Source organism: Centroberyx gerrardi, chromosome 15, assembly GCF_048128805.1.
Source record: "Centroberyx gerrardi isolate f3 chromosome 15, fCenGer3.hap1.cur.20231027, whole genome shotgun sequence".
NCBI classification, from domain to species: Eukaryota; Metazoa; Chordata; class Actinopteri; order Beryciformes; family Berycidae; genus Centroberyx; species Centroberyx gerrardi.
The window spans coordinates 8,520,920-8,541,746 of record NC_136011.1 but is presented as its reverse complement, the minus strand read 5'-3'; the positions used below and the strand labels follow the sequence as shown (position 1 = coordinate 8,541,746).

The window sequence follows — 20,827 nt, the reverse complement described above, 5'->3', positions numbered from 1 at the left end:
AGCCAAAGCATGGACGAGGAGAAGCTCATCAATGAAGTCCAAAAACGACCTGTGATATATGACTGCAAACTACTGACTGTTTACTGTTACTATGGCAACAGGTGACAGCTGACGTTAGCTCCGTTAGCTTAGCTTAAAACTTTATGAACTATACAATTGTAATTCTGTAATGCTAAACGAAAACAACTACCACTGCCAACAGCTATACTACTATAGATCTTAACCGTTGTGTTGTCACATGTCAGATACTAAAAATAAGAAAAATAACAGTTAGCATAACAGACCCACCCCGTATCATCTATCATGAACGTTTACTGACATCTACTGGTCATAAAACTTAACTTGCTACATAAACCTAACAACAGCAATTAATTAACATAGTATAGAGTTATGATTAGCTGTGCTTTATGTGACTTTCACCCACCAGGAAGAAAAAATAAAAGATGAAATGAGATGGCTGGTCCCCAGTGGCTTTACCGGTGTTCTACTGCCAACCAACTGACGAAAGCAGCAGCACGCACCCAACAGTTGCCCTCCTGCCTTATGTAACGTAATGTTATAGGCTACTCAAATAGAAATGTATAGAAAATGAATGGGGGGTATCTGTAAAGCATACAAACTTGTGCCTGCCTACATATAAATAGCGACCTTTTCCCAAAATACTGCTGGTTCTGTGGTGTTGGCATTTCAAATCTGATGCCTGCAGTGCGCCATAGGAGCATCAATTGACGCGCGTCAAATGAGGCGCGTCAATTATCACTTTCAATGCGTTTGGGCCTAAGTTATGTTGACGTCAGCGAATGAATGCAGGTCAATGGAATGCTCTCACTCATATCAACTCAAGGACGTACATGTGTTTGTGTCTGTGAATTTGCACTATTTGTTTTGCATGTGTACATGTTTGTGTCTATGTATGGAGGGTGAACACAGCATTAACCCCTTTAATACGCCTTCATACCATCTGTGTGTCCAGCCATTGTTTGTGACTTATCACAGCGAAGCCTCCCCTGAAGCCTATTACGGGACATAGCCTGCCCATGCGGTTTTACTCTGACCGGTAATGAGCCTTGTCCCCCGGGTCGCTGGGTCTCGATGCCGTCCTTGATGCCGCTCCTTGCCTCAGCCCTGCCCTCCTTGACACATCTGTCCAGCGTGGTGGATTAGCCGGCCTGGCTGCGCTCCACCTCTGGGTTTGATTAGCCAGGCTGTCTGGGCTCCATGTCTGTGATGAATGAAGCCTGTGAACTGCTGCAGCTCCAATTAAAATCACTCTGCTACTCTAACCTCACATGTGCTTGTGTAAATGTGAGTGTGTGTGTGTGTTGTTTGTATCCTTAACATGAAAATACAGCTTACTATATGCATGTCAGTTTTGTTCTTTTGAGACTATTATGGAAAAAGTCTTCTAAAGCGTCAATCAAGGTTTCATGCCTGAGAAGATATGCCACTCACAAAATTATATATATATATTTTTTTTTTTTTACCTTGAGGTGGTTGTATTTGACAGTGGTGTCATTATCTTCTTGCATGTTGCTTGTAGCTTTTTTTCCCCAGTGGTCTCTCTTTCTCAATTAGTTTCCCTGCATTATCTGCATTGACAAGAATCCCCTGCAACAAGGTTTATGAAAAGTAACCAACTATGGAAATCTTCAAATGAATAATAGCTTGGCCTGCGTTGGAAAAATGTAGCAATGGAACTGTGTATTGAAAGTTGCCTAAAAATGGTTAAAAATGAAAACTTCAACGACAATATGAGCACTATGCTATGTAAATATATGAGCACATTTTTTCTCTACCATGAGGTACAGGGCAAGTCATTTTCACTGTTCTTTGGGTCTATTTAATGGGTACACTTTGCTGAGGAGAGATTCTTTTTATGGTAGTTAAATAACTACTGGCAACTACAGTAGGCTACCAACCATTGGGAGAAACAATCTTTCAGTGACATTCAGATGGATAACAATATTTTTTCTATCCAATACAAACACCTCAAGGTAAGAAACACAATGAAATGTTTTTATATGAGTGACACATACCTTTAAGTGGCCCAGTAGAGCGAATGCGAAAGCTCGGGAAATTATTGCATTTGAGTGTATGTGCAATGATTCCTTAATACTGCTGGCGATAAAAAATATATTAGGTCTCACAATCTCTTTCTCTCTTTATAATAGCAACTCCGAGGTCACAAAACCAATCAGGAAAGCTCTTATTCCCTGTCCTTTGACCCCTTCGTGACCTCTGACCTTTGACCCCCTGTCTGGCAGGTTCATCGGTGGCCCAGCTGAGGGCATCCGACCCCGAGAGGGAACCTCTTTTATACGGGGTGGCGGGAGAAGAGGCCTCAAAGTATTTTTCTGTGAATAAAGAAACCGGCGTGGTCTGGCTTCGACAGCCCCTCGACCGCGAGGTAAGGAACGCCACACCTTTTTCGAAAACACACACGCATTGACTCACAGGCGCACACACGCGCTCACAATTTTCAAAGCAAATGTGCTATATACAACAAAAAGACATAAAGGACAATTTTGAAAATAGGAAATGGAAGGGAAATTATGGAATGATGAAAGAGCAGCGAAAAGTGAAAATGCTCTCCGGTGGGCAGAGATGAAGAAGAAATTGTTTCAAGCTCAGAGTGCAGTTTCTATGCTCTGCTTTTCGGCGTGTTTCTGCGCCGTATGTCCAATGCGAAGTTTGTGCTGATGGGTGTCTCTGTCTCCGCCAGACCAAGTCAGAGATGCAGGTCGAATTCTTCGTGAGTGACAGGCAAGAGGTAAGAGACAGATTTGCAGTGCGATTACAGTTGTGACACCTCCCATCACACGCTGACACCTGGATACAGCCCGACCACATAGCACATACAGGGCTTCTCTTCCCCTCTCTATCTGTCTCTCTTTCTCTTTCATACTCCGTCTCTTTCATTCTCACCCTCATTTTTCTCTCTCTTACATGTAATCATTCTGACACCTGTCTCACTCACGCACTTTAGCTGCTGAAACATACTGACATTCAACCTACACTGCCCCAAGGGTAATCTACCATACACTTATCCTCTTTTCTTTCACATTGAATGGTTAATCTTGGCTCGCTATGGCTAATACAGATTCCTAGCGACTACAGTAGATGTTTTTTACCAGTCCTCTGTCACATTGAGTAGCTGTGTAGACGTGTGGAGGTGGCTCTGGCTCTGTGGCAGGGTTTTACTGAGGTGCCTCCTCCCTCAGGTGGTCAAAGACACGGTGAACATCCAGATCGGAGACGTGAACGATAATGCTCCAATCTTCCACGGCCAGCCTTACACCGTCCATATCCCAGAGGTAAGGCTGACACAAAGTAACACCTAACCGCATCCAAGGCAGCAGGAGTCTTGGATCATGGTGTGCTTTGCCCAATCTTTCCTGTAAATGTATTAAACAGCCCCAACACTGAGGGAGAAAATATAACTCCAATGAAAATTGATCATCTGTCTTTATTGCTGATCCCAAAAGTATAGGAGAAATACAGCGTACTTTGTACTTCATATCAAAATAAAAATGCAAGCAGAAAAAACTTTGACTGTCCAGGTCGCAAAACAAAATTTCACTCACCCCTAACTACTACAAAACGCCCTGGGGAAACAAAGGCTTGCCATTACTAGAATTTGAGAGAAGGTAAGAAAACATGTTTGAAATTCATCTTCATGATGTGACTATTGTAATGGTAAAAGTGCGGTCGGTAGATCCCACCGATGGTGATCAGCATCTATTCATAGCACTTTCTGTCTCAGCTGCCCTGCAAATGGCTGCATTTTTCCCTACCTGTATGATTTGCCCACGATTTAGGGAATTCTCTTCTAGCTCATGTTTAGAGAGAGTGTGCTTGCCTTTCGATATATGGAAGAAAAACACTCCCCGCAGTGCAGACCTCAATCTCTTTTCTCCTCTCCGCTTCTCTCACTTCTCTGTCCTCTCTCTGAATCTGCTACCTCCCTTCTCAGCTTCCCCTTTTTTCCATCTTCCTCTCTCCTCTTTGCCCTCTCCCCCATCTAATCCTTGATATGAAGTAATTGCCAGAGTGGAGTGGAGGACTTCAAACAGGGGCTGAAATCTATCTCAGACGCGCACACACACACATATCTTGTTGTGTTTATATTGAGCACATACCCCTCTCCCAGTCTTCACCAAATCTTCAAAGCCACTGGCTTTTTCTCTCCCCAATCCATAAAGTCAGGCAAATAAATGGGAGAAAGAAGGACTGTTTAGACTAGGCTGTTTAGACCGCCCACCAGAGAAGGTTCTCTCAGGCCAATGCAACCACTGCTAAGTTGTGTGGGACTCACTTAAAGTCCACGTACAGAGACTTTCCAAGCTCTGCAAACAATGGACTTCGGTTCAGCCTCCAGAAAGCCATTAAACGGAGCTGTGTTTGACCCTCATTCGCTCACATTTTGTTAGTTCCCTTGCATCACTCACTGAATTACTGCTTATGTCAGTCCTGCCCCCATAGTGCCTACAAAATTTAAGCTTTCTTTTATTTGAGGCAATGGGATGTGGTAATAACTAAGTATACTTGAAACACTGAGACATACCAGTGGGTCTTATTCACCGATATTTCTTTATATTTGAAATGGTGGAAGCCTGGAACAATGAGACACAACTTAGTCAAAACACAAAATATGCATTCCTTGTGTGTGTGGGCGCAATGTGAGTCTAATTTGCAGGTGGTATGATTTGATCGCATATCTCAACATTGCCTTCTGAGCATATTTGTTTGTGCCTTGCTTGATAACTTAGGCTCAACTGATCTTTATTCATTCATATTTTTATGTTGCAAAATAGCAGTGCAGCACACAGAGAGCTGTTCAATGAAGCCTTCCGCCGAAGCCTCAAGGAGTTTTGGGAAAGGCAGGAGTGATCATTTGGGAGTCAGTTTCTTCCTCGTTGTATCCTGTTTCCTCTTCCCCTAGCCTTTCCTCTCTCGCTCCTCCTTTCCCCACAACTTCCTGTACCTGCATTTTCATGGCCTCATTACCTCTGCGACCCCAGTTGACCTCTCGCGGGCAAAGCAAACACGCTGCGACATCACTCCATCAAGCTGTCACTCACTGGACATGCCGCAATAACTGGCCAATCAGGGGTTACAGCGCCATCAGCACCATGAGGCACTTCTGCTGAACTTTGCTACAGTAAAAAAAACAGTGGAAAACACTGCCAGAAAGAGAGAGAGAGAGAGAGCAGGGAGAGAAAGATAGGAGGTGATTGATGTGACGGGTGACAGAGTAGTAGAAGTGAACAAGCAGTGATGAAAGAAAGACAAGGGTTCCCATGATGAGATCTAACACTGGCCCACTGACAGCACAAGAAACACATCGACCGCAAGTCAAAAGAAAACGACGCAAACTAGTTAAGGTTCGTCGAAACAGAAGAATAGTTGGGCGAGGGGGGATTGAGGCGGGCCTGGTACAACTCAGTAGTGAGCAGATGAAGCGGTAGTGTGAGGTGAGGTGTGCAGCGGGGAGAGTGTGTGTAATTGTGGTTTTAATTTGTGGGATCATAAAGAGGGTGAAGGGGAGCAGGTGGGCTGCTAGCATTCCCTCTGTCAGTGCTAATGAGCTGGCCAGATTTACAGCATCCACGCACTCAGGCAGCCAGCAGCAGAGGCCGGATACAAAGAGCTACGACTATCACCAAAAATAATGTTTCGCTAAAACAGCAGATGGGCCACAACCCAAATCCATTATTGGATGGGACGACGGAGGGGGACTGCAATATATTGAGAGGTGTTTTTCACATTCCCTAAGCACGGCAGGTAGTCCTCTATACAGCAAGCCCTCTATTGACAAACTGATTGTTTGTCACTCGCTTCTACTCGGGCAATATCTTCCGTAGCTGTAAATGTGTCCTCAGGGAGACGTCCAAGCAAAATGCATCAGACACTGTCGCAGATTGTGACATTAGAAAAAAACTGTTATGCCAAGTGTGCATCTGCAATATGCCGTGCGGTGCAGGTGTTTGAGCAACTGCAGGACTGTCCGTGGCTAAAAGACATAGACACACACACACACACACACACACACACACACACACACACACGGCTGCCTGACCCTCACGCTCTCCCACTGGGAGTCAGTCTCCCTGTCAGTGACCCTCTGCCAATATCAAATGCCAACGCTAATGACTTCTCTGACTGCGCTCAGTGTGTGCCATCTCCCGCTGTTTGATACACCGCCTCTGACCATAAAAAACACACTTCTCTCTTTTTCTTACTCGGACGCTCACTCTCTTTTTCATTCTTCTGCTTCTCTTTCTCTGCAGTCCCCGCCGCCTTCCACAGAAACAGAATACCTGGGAACCAAATGACTCTCTCTCTATCAGTCTCTCTCTTTCACACATACACACACAGAGAACACACACACATCTTCTCTCCCTCATTACCTCATCATACACTAATAATTTGCATTCATCTCTCATGTATTTATTTATAACCGCTGCCCATACTGAACTCCCCCGTGACCTTTCCTGGGCGCAGCAGCTACAGTATATGTTTGTTGCAGTATGTGTTTTTTTGGTGGAGCTGCTCCAGTAAAGCATTTTCTAATTCAAATTTCATCTCTTTCTCACCCTCTTGCCAATACTCGTATTCATCCCCACCTTGATATGCAATGCAGTGGAATCCTACCTTCGATAAGGCAGTAATGATGCAGAGTAGATTGTATAGCCGACTTCAGACCGGCCCTGTAATGCAACATATAGATGGATTAAATATATTGGCAAACAGGCAGACAGACAAGCAGACTCCAGGTGATAGATAGCCAAACTTTGTGCTTATCTGTTGACTGTCTCCCCATTCTGTCAGGCAGGCGGGCAAATCCCTCCTCAGCCTCTATTTTCTATCAGCCATATCTCAATGTCTCTCTCTAACCTAAGCTCTGATGAACTACTGCTGATGTTATAGAACAGGTCTGCCCAAGGAGGGACCCGCAGGTGATTTTTGGCTCTCCAAACAGGAAAAAAAAGGCTCTTCAGTCTTTTCTGATGTGTAGAACTTTCTGCATTTGATTCATTTTGATGATTCTTTTTCAAGAGAAGTTATTCCTCCGGGGAGGCATATTAATAGGAATCTTCATCAGATACCCAAGAGGTTATGTTGTGCTGATAACATTTCTAAATAATCAGTGTTCAATGGAATTATATTTTGCCAGCGGCTTACTGCCCATGTTAAATTTTGGCCTTTGGCCTTCTATGTTTTGCTCCTTTCATTTTTGAATAATCAGTGTTCAATAGGATATTTTTTTGCCTACGGCCCACTAACCATGTTACATTTTGGCCCGTGGCACTACACTGTTATGGACAAACTGGGTTCCAGTTTTTAGACCGTAGACAGGTGGTGCCTTGCTCAGTGCGTTATCCACATGTCATATGATGGTGATGTGATGTTGAAATTAGTTGAAATAATATTAGTAGTCAATACAACCACAATCTTGTGACCACTGAGCAGATCCATTTGAGCATCTTGGGTGTTCAAGGGTGTCTTGATGGTAGTTTGTAGGAGGGAAGGGGGGGTTCAAACCAGCAACCTTCCAGTCACCAGCCTGCCTCTGTACACTACTACTGCCTCCCAACAACTTTCAGTTGAATAGTATGAGTAAATTTGACAGCGTTTCATACACATACACACACACACACACACATGTACGCACGCGCACAAACACGCACACACAAATGCACTCATATTTCAGATGATATTGGCAGAGGGTGTTTGAGAGCTCCTATTACGCCTGTGAATGAGCTGTTTAGTGCTTGATGTGGGCTCTGGCAGCAAAACAGAGGCACCTGCTATTTGATGTGGCCTCTGCTGCTGTCAGGTACAACACAGATGAATCTGTTATATTCTTTTCTTCTTTCCCTTTGTTCACTTCTGAAAGCCAAAATTCAATCCCTAATCTTTTATAGCCCCCTGGCCCGTATCCCAGCAGGTTACGGCATCCAAAACTAATTTGTTTACTGGGTTAGAGACAAATATTTCAACTCTAAAAGCAGCACCTATATGGATAACTAATGTCTTTGCAGTTGCAAGGTTCTCTGGGAACTTCAAAGAAACAAGTTTCATTTGTATCGAAAGACATTTGTATTGAAATAACTGTCACAAAATAATTGTGACTGAACTATAATAGCCACACAGCCATCCTGCACACATGCGGCACACAAGCCTACAGACACACACACATGTACATGCACACACACACACACACACACACACACACACACACACACACGTAGACACACGGCGTCTCCTAGAAGTTGGATTTAGCCCATAATGATTTCAGTATCATCTCTCCTGGTCTCTCCTGTAGTGTAATTGAATCTAGTGGTTACTGAGCTGAGTGGTGGCTGCTTGACAGGCGCAGGCCTCAAAGAGAATTCTGCCTGACACTAAGACCCTGAGCCATATAGGGAGGGACGGAGGGATTTAGGCAGAAAGAGAGAGAAAATGGATAGAGGGGGAAGGTTAAATGGGAAAGAGTCAATATTTTACTCACCTCAGGCCCTTTTTATAACTTTCTTCGACACGTATTTTGTGCTCATGACCAAATCCAAGCCAAAAAAAAAGTATCTTTGTGTCAAAATTAGCCATGTACATTTATTTTCTCCAATCGTCTGTGGCATATCAAAAGCTAAAGCTAATATCTGAGGTATGAATACTAAAGGCATCATTTTTATTTGGTCTTTTGTATCATATTATTCACAATGTACAATGAATCAATCTAGGATATAGTCAAGAACATTTTTAGACAATGTAGAGACTGTAAACTGTAGCTAGTTCTGGCAAAGTTCTGCTGAATGTATTAAAATATTGTTTTTTTTTGTCTTTCTCCATCTGTCCCTATGTATATGTCTGACAGCATTGATTAGAACTTAGCACATGATCTCCCTCTCTACTAACTAGTCTAACTCCTACACTAACTCCTCCTACACATTAAATTTTTATACAATTAATGTACATATGGCCAGTTTATCTACAATCCCAGGATGTTTTCCCAGCTGTTTGCTCTCATATTTAATGCAGAAACACAGGAGAGCATCCCCTAATTTCCATTTCTACATGTAAATGTAAGGGTTTGTTTTGTGTGTGTGTGTGTGTGTGTGTGTGTGTGTGTGTGTCTGCATCTGCAGGTATGTGATGGATGTCTGCACACATATACGTTGTTGAAGGAGTGCATGCAGTCCTTCACGTCCATGAATGAAGATTCAGTTGCGGCCCCTCAGTAAGCCTTTCAGGCCAAATGGCCGTTTAAGTGAGTTGTCAGAGAGGATGTCGGGGCCCGTAGAGCAGTTTTACCGCGCATCCTTTCCAGTCCAGGGGTTAGCGCAACAAACAGCGCCTGGGCATCACGTACGCTGCCAGTCGTGAAGGTAAATCATCTCCTCTTCCTCTCTTTATCTTTCTGTCGTTTACTTTATCCCGCTGAGCATGAAGAGCACCTTGATTTGCGTGCCACGCAGAGATGGGTGGAGATTCGTCTGTCAAAAGGAAGGCAGGCTCGCGTTCGTGAGTGACCATCCAAAAGTGCATTTGCAAGAGAGAGAGAGGGAAGGGAAGGGAAGGGAAGGTGGGGAGGAGAGAGGGGGGAGGGGGGGCTGCAGAGGGAAAGATTGAGTGAGAGGGGGGAAGATTGAAGGGGGAGCGAGAACGGCTTGCACTCCCAAAAGCCATTAAAGTTTGATTCACCCACTCCTCACTCTTTGAATAAATCAACCTGTCGTTCCCTCTCTCCCTTTCTTTCAAGTCCGTGGGTCCCACCCCTCCATCCCCGCCCGCCCCCCACCCCCCTGCCTTTGGCGCTCTCCCTCCCTCTAACAGTCACTCACAGAATTGGGAATTCTGGCAAGGTTTTGCTAACATGGCAGGCCATTGTGCATCTTGTCAATCCCTGTGAGTTTTGCAGCTGCTGATGTGTTTGTATATAATATGTATATATGGGTGTCTAAGAGAGAGAGTGGGACCTCTTGCTCTCATGGCATTTAACAGTGTGTATGATACCATGGTGACAGGAACAATGGCGTGTGCTTAAAGAGGGAAGAGGTTAATGTGTGGAAAAATGTGTTCAGCCGTCACAGCCGGCGCCATCAGCCTCACCAGGGTTCCATTTGGCATTATGCAAATTCCTACCTCACCAATTCTCTCTCTCTCTCTTTCTCTCTGCTTCTGTGTCTCGCTACTCGCCTCCCTCCCCATTCTTCTGTTTCCCCCCATCACTGTTCCTCCGACCGTGGCTAGATTTGCCTTAATAGAGCTTTATAGCCTTTCCAATTTGCTCAAATCTGTTTTGGCTGTCACTTCCACCGTGGAGATGGGAGGTAGGAGGGGTATTAAGAAAAATGATGTGTTGTGGAAGAGAATAGGAGAGAGGTGAATAGGAGCAGAAATACCGTTGCATGTAGACCCACTAGCAAGACCGTGTTCTTGTATTGTGAGTTTTCCTCCCTTCTTGCTGGCATGTTTCTTGCCAACAAGTTTGCTGGAGAAAGGATAATTAATGCATCAGCCCGCTGTAGAGCAAGCTCTGATTCGCCCACACATCTGTGTACAGCGCATGAGTAACTACAACTCACTCACTAGATCTGGTGGACGTAGTCAGTGCTTTGTTAGAATCTCCTTTTCTGCCTCAACTTCCACTCCTCAATTTACGCCTCAGATCCCAAGTATTACTGAGCTACGTTGCAGCGCGCGTACATGACAACGAAACCACACCTAAAAACTCTCAACCTAATTAAAGTGATGAACAGATGTTTAAGCTCCAAGTTACCGACCATCTTTGTCAAATCTTTGCTGCAGAAAGCACATTCATACGTTGTCATCCAGTCAGCCTGACGTTCTGCGGTAGCATCTCGTGATGGAAGGAACCAGCAGTTTTTTTTCTCTTGAGAAAGGTCTTCTGACTTGAAATGTCGACCGCACACTGAAAGATGCAGAGGTGATGTGTGTGTGTGCAGGAATCTTCTTTCATTACATGGACAGTGAACTTTGATTCTCTGCACCGTTGGAAGAATGATGTGTTGTCGTCCCTAGCAGTGTACAAAGGGCTGGTAGATATGGCCAAAATATCTACTCTGGATATTTTCTTATTTTTGTCAATATAATGACATTTGATGATTTGTTTTTTTCTGATACAAATCACGCTGTAATGTGATGTGTTTTGATGTCTTTTCTGTGTTGTAACAAAATTGCTGTTTCACAGCTTTCATTCAAAATAGTCTGCATTTTCCTTTTGCTTCCATTACAAATTCTCTATCATACTGCGACAAAGTTCAATTTTTATATCAGGGTATATACTAGTTTCAGACAGACAAATTTAAGACTTTTGAAGACCTTTTAATGCTACCTGGAATTGAATTTAATACCATTTAAAAAAAAAGACAAAATGAAGAAACAAAGCTGGCAAAACAAGGCTATTTCCAATTAAACATAGCTAATGAAAGTTCTGAAACTATAGATGGGCAGAAGAAGAAAAAGGACACCAGGAAATTAATTGTTAAAGGACCTGAGATCCAATTGTGTTTAGTAAAACAGATATGATGAAAAGAAAACTAAGAAAAAAAACATGTTTTACATATTGCATTATTAACCCTGTTCTGTATTAATCTATGAGTGCACATGCATTCCAAAGAAACCTCTCTTTGCATGGTGAAAAAATTAGACTTCTAATAACTGTGTGAAAGATATGTTAATACCTTTTAAGGCCTTAGATTATTTTAAGACTTTTTCAGATGTTTTAAGGACCCATGGATAACCTGTATATGTATTGGATGAATACAAACGAAAGACATTAAAATACCATTGACACAGTAAACAGAAATTCAAGGTAGAGAATGCTACATTTATGTATATCCAGTGAAAAACTGAAGTAGAGGGTGGTGTTTGGTCTGGGGTTAATGCATTAGAAAAGAAAGCAAATTCAAGGCACTGTTCATGAAATAAAGCTAAAATGCCTTTAATCCATTGGCTTGTTCGGTGACCAGGGGTTAAAAACTTAAAAAAGTGCAGCAGAACATACAGAATAATTACCAAATTCCATGTTCCCATACAACACATGGATCAGTGACATGGTTTTGTAAAAGCATACCCTTTAGTGGATGTATATTAGTATTGTAAAATGACAGTATATTGCCCAGGATTAGATGCCCTGTGGCCACTAGCACTGATACCAGTTGCCTTCACCAAGGTCTCTCCTCATCCAACCGAAACCTCTTCCCTCCTCCGCCTCCTCCTCATCCCCACCTCCTCTTTGTGCCCCGCATCCCTGGTGTCCCTAACATAAGTGCTTTGATGTATAATTGAGTCGTGCACTCGACCGCTCCTCTCCCCCTTTCTTCCTGTCTTCCCCCCCCCCCCCACCCCTCCGGGACCCGGCTTATAGAAAAGGTGGGTTAAAAGGGGAGAGGAGGAAAAAGAGAGAAGCAAGAGAGGGAAATTGAGACATCGCTTATTAGAGAGGTTTTGGCAGGATTGTAGTGCAGCTACTCCAGGAAAAAAGTGCGGGACGAGTCAACAGCCGCGCGGATGCAAACCTCGGGCCAAATTTCGAGAGTCGCTACGAATGAATCAATAAAACGCTATTACAGAATGCTGTTGCGTGAGAGAAGGGGGGACTGAGGCAGTGGAAGAGACAGACGACCCCCCGACGCTCCTCTTGTTGAGCGCTCCCTCAACTTGTGTCATGTCTCATCAGCGAGATGTGATTTCATTTGACAATGTCACATTCTACTAATTGAGATAAAGAGAGTGACGAGGAGAGGAATGAAGTGACAGAGATAACAGGTTGGGATATTCGCTTTGTTGGGGCAAATACCAAAAGGCGTGGTGTGCTGGACAGGAGATGATTATTCTGTGCTGCCATTCTGTGTTAGTGCCAGTGCTGCCTTGTGTTTTTTTGTGATGCATTACCATACAGTGTACACACAGCCCAAACTTCCAGTACTCTTCTGGTAGATTTTGCTGCGTTTAAACTGGAAGTACAGGTGTTTTTGTCTCTTTGATGTCCTTCTTCTTCCTACATGCAGTTTACTTTGCCTACTCCTCTCCGTCTCCTCACTCTTCTCTGCTGCAGAGCTACATGAAGTGGTTGCAAACGGACCTCTGTAGTGCAGCGGCTTCTCTATACAGGCTAACACCTCTCTGTCTATCTGTTTATCGGCATGTGTCTCTCGCATTCAGTTCAGTTCAATCCAATTCAATTCAAATATATGTTTTATTGGCATGGTAAGATGTTTCCTATGTTGCCAAAGCAACAGTATATCAGCTGAGGTAATGTTGTAGATATTATAGACAACAACAGATGGCTAGTAAAGACTTCAGTGCCATAATGTAATACATGTTGAATAGTAGATTCAGACATTTTTAGCCAAATTGTTATGTGGGGATACAATTTGGAGATTTTTTTTCTAATTCAATAATAGGCTCATCTGTCTGTCTGCCTGTCTCTCTCTGTCTCTCTGTCTCTCTCCCTCTCTCTCTCTCTCTCTCTCGCTCTCTCTCTCTCTCTCTCTCTCTCTCTCTCTCTCTCTGTCTGTCTCTCTTTCTGTGTCTGTCTCTCTGTTTATCTCTGTCTGTCTGTCTCTCTCGCTGTCTTTCTCTAGCAGTCTTTAGGGAGCCTCTGTGACAGTGCTCTAATGGTATCTAATTTGTGTGGCATCTAAAGTGTGTGTGTGTGTGTGTGTGTGTGTGTGTGTGTGTGTGTGTGTGGATGTTCAAATCCACATACTTGCGTTTGGGCTGGAGTGATTGAAAATGAAAATTATGTACATATCCCCACAGTCCATGTCCTTTGCTGATCAAGCACTTACGAGTCCTATTAGAGTCCCGTAGCTGGTAAGCAGACATATTATGGAGGCATTTTTATGCTCCAGTTGTGTGGTCCCTCCCTGAAGACAAGGATAGAAGTGATGAGTACACACAAACACACACACACACACACACACACACACACACACACACTGGAAGCACTGGAATAATGCATGGGAAATTACAGGCAGCAGGGCCATGGTGCAGGAGAAAGCCGGCCTGCATGTATGTACTCAGATGTGTCTGCAATTGCTTGAAGCCTATGCGTTATGCATTGGATGGAGAGCAGGTATGTTTTTACCTGTGTGTGTTTTGTTTGTGTTTGTGTTTGTGTGTGTGTGTGTGTGTGTGCAGTGGAGAGACTCCTGAGACATTAAGGCTCATGGAAGTCGAGCCCCATCTGCCCTCACAATACACCATGCCCAGAGGCTACTGATAGAGAGAGATGTGCAGTGTACCTATAGGACCGGACCGCAGAACGGAGAGATTCGGGAGTACAGAGTTCAAAATGAAGTGAGGACACACAGTGGCCTCCAACATAAACACACACACACAGAGATAGAGATGGAGGGGGAGCAGGTAAAGATACAGAGAGAGAGAGAGAGGAGAGAAAAGCAGTGGGGGGAAGAAAAGAGAGCAGGCTGTCTATTGAAAAACAGCAGTGAGTGCATTGAATCCCATGTGATGTTGCTGAGATGAGACGGCCTCAGCGGCACCAACTTTTGCAGCACGGTTCTTTTGAGAATGTGCAGTGTAAAGTACGGCCTCTCTTGGTCATGGTGGTCTTGGTCAGGTGCCTTAGTCAGCATAGTCAAGTCATGTCAACTGTATTTAGATAGCGCTTCAAAACATAATACCAGTTTGTACCAAGGTGCTTTACAAAATAGGGGAGTTACAGAAAGCATGGAGCAGCAACAGCAAAATTAAGATGGAAGGGAAATAAGAGCATGGTTAAAAGCAGGAAATAAAAGCAATAGAGCATAAAAGAACATGTCAAATACAGTGAAAGACCAATATATTTATGATGAGTTTATGATGAGTTTTAAAACTTTTGACAGATTTAGTTGATATGATGCTTTGGGGAAAGCTGTTCCACAGTCTCTGCGCCGCCACAGCAAAAGCCCCGTCACCCATCAGTTGTAATCGGGACCATGGGATTGCCAGAAGCCCCTGATTAGTGGACCTGAGGGACCAAGCAGTAATATGTGGAGACAGAAATTCAGAAACCCAAAGCTTTGAAAATAAACCAGGATTTTGTTGTCAATTCTGTAATGGAGAGGGAGCCAGTGTGAAGACACCAGAACGGGAGTTCTTTTTTTGGATATAGATAAGTGGCTGAAGTGTTCTGGACAAGCTTGAGATAAGAGATAGATGGCTTAGTAATACAAGATTACACTGAGTTACAGTCAAGACAGGAAGAAAAGAAGATATGAATGACTCTCTCCAGGTTGGACCAGAAAGGCCCTTATTTTTAAATATTTCTCAGTTGATAAAAGTTGAATTTCACAACTGAACAAACCTGTTTGTCAAACTTCAAACGCTTCACCACACTGTGTTTAGCAAAGGTTAGATGCTTTGGCTACAGTGACTTGTTTCAAGTCAAATTCTGCTCTCTAACAGGTTAGTTTTCAAAAATAATCGCCCCTTCATCCAAGTCTTGGCATCAAACACATGAACGGTTCATTTGATAATCAATTTCTAATTCTGACTCTGATTTGCTTGTGTGGTGCCAAAGCCGTCAGACCCGCTATTTAGCAGGTCTTCTAAATCTCTTCCAGCCACTCCACTCCATCTCTCCCCTCCATGTTAGTTCTGGGTAATTGCCCCAACAATGTTGGCCTCACTCTCTGTGAATTCATATCAGGACGCTCATACTGGTGAGTGACTGCGAACATAATCCAGCTGCCATAATAAGCCTCTCCATCGCTATGTAAAGATACCGCTCGAGTATGGGATTATGGGGCTTTATAATGATGTTCCAGATGTGCACCTTTACAGGTGATTGCCCTCACAGTGTGAATAGTAAAGGATTGTGAACATGGAACAACAAGAGCATGCAGCACCGAGCTAATTGAACAATGTACAGCACCAGTTTACATGACGCTAATGAAGGGATATAGGTGGATGGATACTGTGGATCTCTCTCTCTCTCTCTCTCTCTCTCTCTCTGCTTTTTGTCTTATATCTCATTTTTACACACACACACAAACGCAAATACCAATGCACAGACACACACACACAAACTCGCACACACCTCTCTTCTACCGGTCCCCGATTCCCCAATGTCTTTATAAGACCAAAGTGCTGCACTGATTAAAGTCAGAGTTTTATGGAGAGCTGTGAAAAATATGACAAAATAAATAAATAAAGCCAGAGTGCCTTGCCCCCTAGGCAACGGCCGTTTATATGATAATCAGCTCCCCTCTAATTTGCATTTAATTCTATTAAAAAAAATGACTTCTTAAAAAAAAAAAAAGGGAAGAAGTGGAGAAGAATAGAGAAAGTAGAGAGATATACGAGAATGAGAGATATTCTGTAGGAGGAAACCGAAACTGACTTTGCTATCATTTACCTGTTAACGTCTATCATCAGGTAGTTAATTACCTTTTACCTGCAGGGCCACCCAGCTCATAATAAGGGTGATGCCATACATGTAGATACAATTTTGAATGCATGTTCACACATCACCCTATAAACCCCTAATTTGTTGTCTTATTAACCCTTTGAGTCAGGTTTGATGTAGGGGGATAGAGGCGACCAATCGTCTTGACCACAGTTTCTTTTGTTTACGATAATTATACCGAGGTATTACAATGAATTTGACCATGATATATTGATGCTTCAAAATGTCCCACGTAGCACCTTTAAATAAAGGTTGTCAAACACTTCTCACCTCCACCTCTTGTCTTCTCCTCCATTGAGACGGATAGGGAGCCGGTCGTCGGTCTGGCCCGTCCTTGTCCCCCTCCTCCTGGGATCAAGCCGTCTGTTCCTCTCCCTCTCTCTCTCTGGCTCTCTGGATCCCTCCGGCATGCTGGACCTGATTACTTTTACACTTAAACAAACAGCCCTGGTTCTTAGGAGGCAGTCAGCCATGAGCTCCGGCAGCGCGGTGGGTGGGTGGGAGGTTGGGGGCACACTGATCAGAAGATAAAGATGTTATTTGTTTTCTCTTTTCTACTGATAAAAGGGCCGGTCCACACACACACCTACACCTATGTACATATACACACATAGTACATGCCTATGCATACACATGCACACACACAAACTGTACTAATACACATATGCATACAATATACAAGATACAAACATAAGCATACACATAGACTGTATTTTTGAGTGTACAAACGAATCACACAGGATACAAACTTTAGCTCATGAGCTACATCAACTCACTTACTGTATGTTCGGACAGAGATATTTCTGAACCAACAATGCACACACATCGCGATGCACGCATGGATATTGAACACACATATACTCACACACACAACGCACGGACGCGCCCAAACACACATACACATTCATAGGCTGTCCTTGCCTTTCAAAAGTGGCTCTCCTCGCTGTCAGTCGGTGTGGAATCATTTTGTTCGGCTGAGTGCTTCTCCAGAAAATCGCCCATCGCTCAGCCAGGCCATCGAGTGGACAGAGAGGAAAGCAGTGCCAGAGCAAGACAGAGTGGAAGGAGGTTATAATGCGAGCAATTTTTCGCCATCGGTTTCTGTACGGTATGCAAAAAGAGCCGCTCCGTATTATGTGTTGTTGTATTATGTCTTGCTGCCAGTTTAGCAGAAATTCATTGGGTACAGGAGGTCAAATGAATTGTCGGGTACAGGCAAACTGCTGTTTGAAAATGGAAGAGGGAAATCAACGGCAGCTCTGCTGGAGAAAGAAGTGCATACAAACAATATTGTCAATCCAGTCAGTCAAGCAATTGATTTTCTGACAAGACCAATCATAATCCAATTTCAAAATGCTGCGATTCTGAAGGTAAAATACACACACACACACACACACAGAGACACACACACACCCCAATTTAGAACCATAGATGGTGCTAACCTCCTCTTTCTAACTGTCACTTGTAGGGGCATTTCTATTAGTCTCTTTAAAGACAGGGCGGAACCTTCTTTCACTTCATTTAAGATCAGCTTTTTTCTCATTCCTCCTCTGCTTTGTCGCCATCAACACAGGAATCCTCAGAGAGATTGGGAGGAGGGGGGTGTTAAAGGGAAAAGGGAAAATGAAATATAAAAAAGGTAGATAATTGAAAATCGTATTCCAGGCAGTTTAGCTGCTTTGTGAATGTGAATGCCCCACCAGTGCCCTTTTCCTCATCCGAAGGTTCCCGTCTTGCTTCCACTTTTTCCCTTCTGATTTATCTCCTGTTTCTGATTGGCCAGCGTCTCTTGGGGGTTTGCAGAGCTGGGTGGCCGTTAGAGATACAGGTTCAGGTATGAGGCGGCCACAAACACAGATCTGTCGGAACAAACACTCACTCAGGACTGAATCAACAGACATATACCGCAAGCGTGCTGATAACATGCATATAGAAGTACACATACACACACAAACACACATTCGTGCACATGTGCCTGTTGATTTGGCGAATTCAAGCCAATTCTAAGTCAGCAAAACCAAACTTCAGCTGCTCAGCAGAGGATAAATCATTTCTGTCTAATTTTCTCCATTTACTGTTGCAGCCCTGCGCATGAAGGACATTTAGTCTTGATTCAATAACACAGTGAATTATTGATAAGCTAATTTCAGAGGTGAAATATGGCTTTCTGTGTCACCTCTGTGATTAATTGAAGTGCTCCCGTGATTCACCTGGTTCAGCATCTCTGGCAAAGCCACACAGTCTGTGAATCCTTACCAGAACCCTGACCTCAACTATGCATATGCCTGTGTCTCCATTTAATGAGTGGACCAGTATATGAATTGATAGACTCAGAGTACCCTGGGGTATATTTTTGATACTTATTAGTAGTTTTTATTCTGACTGTAACCATTCTATTTGTCATCAATGTTTTTCTTTCCTAAGGTTTTATGAAAGTCCTTACTTTGACCTGTGGGAGTGTGTATGTTGGAATCATGTGCCTTATTGATATTACATTGACCTGTAACCTTAACATGACTTATGTATGAGGTTCCTTGTTTGGGTTCTTTCATGGTATGTTGTTTGTTTTTTTGTTTATTGTTATGCACAAATTGCAGAGGGATGCACTCAAGCTGGTCTCTTGACCAAAACTATTTTGCACTTTTTGTACCTCTCATACTTAACTTGCAAGTGATGCACAACTTTATTTCAGTTCCACTTGCATAGTTTCAGCTTCATGTTAGTAACTCATCAGAATGCATATTGGCTGTTATCAATAGCTGTCATCAGCTCTTATCCTTCTTCTTGCCCTTCAAAACAAACGTACGCAGAGCGGCGCTAAGGAGGGAGAGGGGGACAGGCAGCAACATTCTCTTTGTGTCTTAATTTTGAGAAACACAAAATGATATGTGTAGCACCCATACGTTGCCTGGGACAGTGAAGCCCTGTAAAAGCAACCAGACTGACCACAGCAGTGATCCACCCATTGCTACTTTAACACAGCCTTCTCTCTTCTCTCTAACCTCTCTCTCCTTTTCATTATTTTGCTCAGTGTCTCCTCATTTGCAATACATTGCCTCACACAGGCAAGAACAATGCCAGCAGCAGTGTGACAGGGCGCCGGATGTGGGAGGCAGTGATGGAGGGACAGAGGTTGTGAGAGGCAAGAGCTTGAGGGGTGAGAGGGGCTGGTACAATCACAGGCCTGCTGGGCTGGAAGCGGAGAGCAGACAGAGCCGGGGAGAAAGTAGAAAGCCTTGCGAGCAGCGTAGGTGTAATCATGGATCTATTGTAGTGAACAGCTGGGCTTCTGTGGTTGGGACCAGCGGGGTGCCAAAGGCTAGGCATTGCCCCTGCAAATTACCGTGCTTTTAATGTTTCCCACAAAATATGAACGCTGCATTGTGCTCAAAGGTCTGTGAGTCTGCCATGGCCATAACCAGGTAGGACAAGAAGTCAGCTTGACTTCAAATTGGCAGAAATAATATGCCATAGATTGGCTTTTGACTGCATTGTCTCACTGAATCAGCAGTAAGTGAGTGCAGAGCAGACTGTACATGTAATATTGCATTAATGTTAGTGATCGTGTACATAAGGGCAGGCTGGCTGGAGTGACTTTACAGGCAAACTGCAGGTTAGCTGCATGCCAACACTGAGTTCTGAAAATAAGGGCTATTTTTTTTTTTATTCTAAGTTTTATCCTACATTTAAACCATGCAGTGATGATTACAAGTTAACCGTTACAGAATTCTATACTGATATCTTCTATTCTGAAGAAGAGGATTTCAACTGTAGCCTGTAGACCCATGGTACTAACTTTGTAGGTTCTGATTGAACTATAAATATGAGCTATTATTATAATATATTATATCCATATTCTTGTTAATATATCTCATAAATACTGTAAGTTTGTATGCTTGTTGGTGAGCATTAGTGTTTTAACATTTTGTTAAAAAGTACAGACTGACCAGAAGAAAGCTTTGCTTTTTTGGACTCATGTTATGCTCTCTTCATTTAGCTGAAACTTTTAATAAGGAGTGGGTCCTGTTCAGGAGAGTGAAATAAATGTACTGAGGGTTTGGACCAAAACTTATTTAAAATATAAAATATGAATTCATGCACACACTAAAATGCTATGTACAGCTTAATTTGCAGTTTCATTTTCTTAAAGGAACATCCCATAATTGGTTATTCACCCTCCGGGGACCCACAGTTATGCCCCCTGAGTAATGAAACAACCCTTTTTGTTTTGCCAAAGATCTATATTTCCTTTCATATTGTATTTCCATTTATGTGTGAAGGGTGTGCCCGTAGAGTTGGGAAGTGATGCTGCATTGTACCTGGCTGTAGTAGTCACATTCCACCCAAATCAGAAGGAGTAATTGTTTTGTTGTTCACAGGTCTGGT

The 20,827-nt window shown here is 43.3% G+C and overlaps 1 protein-coding gene across 1 annotated transcript in view; it reads left to right on the top strand.

The window, feature by feature from the left end:
* Nucleotides 1-20,827, top strand: part of cdh23 (cadherin-related 23) — a 169,164-nt gene that overhangs the window by 35,692 nt on the left and 112,645 nt on the right. Inside the window, exons 4-6 of the mRNA XM_071913296.2 lie at nucleotides 2,265-2,407; nucleotides 2,723-2,770; nucleotides 3,222-3,314. Coding sequence (XP_071769397.2) covers nucleotides 2,265-2,407; nucleotides 2,723-2,770; nucleotides 3,222-3,314 — 284 coding nt within the window. The remainder of the gene's footprint in view (nucleotides 1-2,264; nucleotides 2,408-2,722; nucleotides 2,771-3,221; nucleotides 3,315-20,827) is intronic.